General features: G+C 34.5%; 1 protein-coding gene across 1 annotated transcript in view; it reads left to right on the plus strand.

The window, feature by feature from the left end:
* The window catches only part of SGCZ (sarcoglycan, zeta), a 755,475-nt gene that overhangs the window by 745,032 nt on the left and 8,188 nt on the right, over positions 1-2,255 (plus strand). The window contains exon 6 of the mRNA XM_006893559.1: positions 1,521-1,644. Within this exon, the coding sequence (XP_006893621.1) occupies positions 1,521-1,644 (124 nt within the window). The remainder of the gene's footprint in view (positions 1-1,520; positions 1,645-2,255) is intronic.

Here is a 2,255-nt window from a genome sequence, read left to right on the forward strand (position 1 = left end):
AGAGAAAGAGAGACCCTCAGCTGCTGGGGAGTCCTTGCCCCAACTTGATCCTCCTACACAGAGAATCTCACATCCTTGACACAAGTTTCCATCAAATCCCCCTGAGAAAGGGGAGGGGCTTGGCGAGCCCATCTTGTCATGTACCATCAATAAAGTACACTGTACTCAGCCCCCCCAAAAAATTCATCTTGTTTAGATCGACAATCAATACTCTTGTACCAGCAGTCGGGAGATCAGGAGACATATTGCATTAGGCAAGTCTAATGTCAGGGACTTCTCCAAAATACTAAAAAGCAACAATCCTGTGTGCACCTTTCAATCATTTGCTATGCTTCTAAAAGCTGGACAATCAATAAGGATGGCAGAAGAATTGATGCCTTAGAGTTGTGATGGTGCAGAAGAGTACCGAATGGACTTCCTTAGAGAAAGTGCAGCCAGAATGCTTTTTTGCAAGCAAAGATGGTCAAGCTTCATCTCACATATTTTGGGCATGTTGGTAGGAGAGGCTATTACCTGGAAAAAGACAGCTTGGAAAGGTGGAGACTTGACAAAAGAGGAAGAACCCAAATGAAATGGATTGACACAGTGACTGTAGCAATGGTCTTCATAGTGTCAGAGATGATTAGGATGGTACAGCATAGGATAGAGTTCAAGTCCATTCGTCACAGGGCCACTACGAATTGTATTTGACTCTATGGTACCTAATAGTGGCAACATATGTGCAACTGTGTTTTCCAGCTGTTTTTTTCTAGTTATTGTATTTGTCCTCATTTGTTCTTTTCTCTAACTAGTTTTATATTGGAAACAACTTTGAAACTATGTTCTAATAATATTTTTTAGGGACTTCTATCTAAAATACTTGATATATTTTCCACAAATGTATGCGTAGTAAAAATTTTGGTCCCCTCATCAATCTTTACTTTTCTCTTTCTCCAATGAGGGGTAGCATTTCAGGAAGCTGGTAGAAGTCAATTGTTTTGAGAAATGCCTTCTTTGGTTATTTAAATTACTGTCTAAAAGTAATGAGTACTGAGAAAAATATGAAGTTTATAAAATTTGCCATGCAAGCTTAAATTCGTGCAATATTAATGAATTCATTAAAGACCTCACATCTTTGCAAGGCAGGGGTTTTTACTGAGGTATATAGATGGGCTAAGCTTGTACTACTTTATTTATTAAAATTTTATCATTAATATTGATAACATATAAAATATTTAAACAAGTAAACTTATCATGACCTACTTTCCATGAATATTGTGAATGTAAACAACATAAAACATGGTTACTAAATCATTATAAAAATGGAACTAAATAATTGATATTAACAAATGCAAAGTTTAAAAAGCACCAAAAAAAGATAAAGCAATTAAAAAAAAATACTGAAAGTCGTTTTGACTTGTAGGGAAAAAAAACCAACAAAGATTTTAATTATGTTAGACTCTTGTTCTGATTAATTAATGTTACACTTAAATTAATCAAAGTTTATTCTCTTTCCTATTAATTCTTCCCCTCCCCCTCAGGCTTGAATCACCAACAAGGTCCTTGATAATGGAGGCACCTAGAGGGGTCCAGGTGAGCGCTGCTGCAGGAGACTTCAAAGCCACCTGCAGAAAGGAGCTCCATTTGCAGTCAACAGAGGGAGAGGTGAGTGCAGGGTCAGGCATAGCATTTCTTCCAAATTATATGTGTGTAGTTCCAGGAACAACAGAGAAAATGATTTCATGGTGCGGTTTACATTGTAGTGATATAATGTTCTTTTGACTATAAAATTGATAAACCTAATAATACTTTTTTAAGGCAAAAAATATGCTTTTCCAGTCTCCTTGAAAAAACATCCATTCACAAAGCAATCACATCTAAATTCCTATCATTTCAAAATTGGTAGTTAAGCATAACTATTATCAGGACAATAATAAGATTAACGACAATATTTTCCTTCTTAGCTTTATTTTGGTCTTCAAAAATTATTCATAAAGAATACTTGTTCCTCATGTCTATTAAAATCCTATTTATATTTTATAAAAAGAAAAAATTTAATTTGGTTATTTATCTCTGTTAGTATTTCTTGTAGAAGAAGATAGGGATAGTAGTTTATACTGTTACTACCCCAACCCCCAAGTTCTAGTCTAATATTTTTTTACTATTGCTTTAAAGATTATTTGCCTTTTCTCTATGATGGTTATAAAGATCCTTTTGGAGTTGGTGTTCCACTGTTTAAATATAATGTGATATATATTTTTTCATTCATCTTACTT

The sequence above is a fragment of the Elephantulus edwardii genome, unplaced genomic scaffold, assembly GCF_000299155.1.
Source record: "Elephantulus edwardii isolate Elephantulus edwardi_28Jun2011 unplaced genomic scaffold, EleEdw1.0 scaffold00128, whole genome shotgun sequence".
In the NCBI taxonomy this organism is placed as follows: Eukaryota; Metazoa; Chordata; class Mammalia; order Macroscelidea; family Macroscelididae; genus Elephantulus; species Elephantulus edwardii.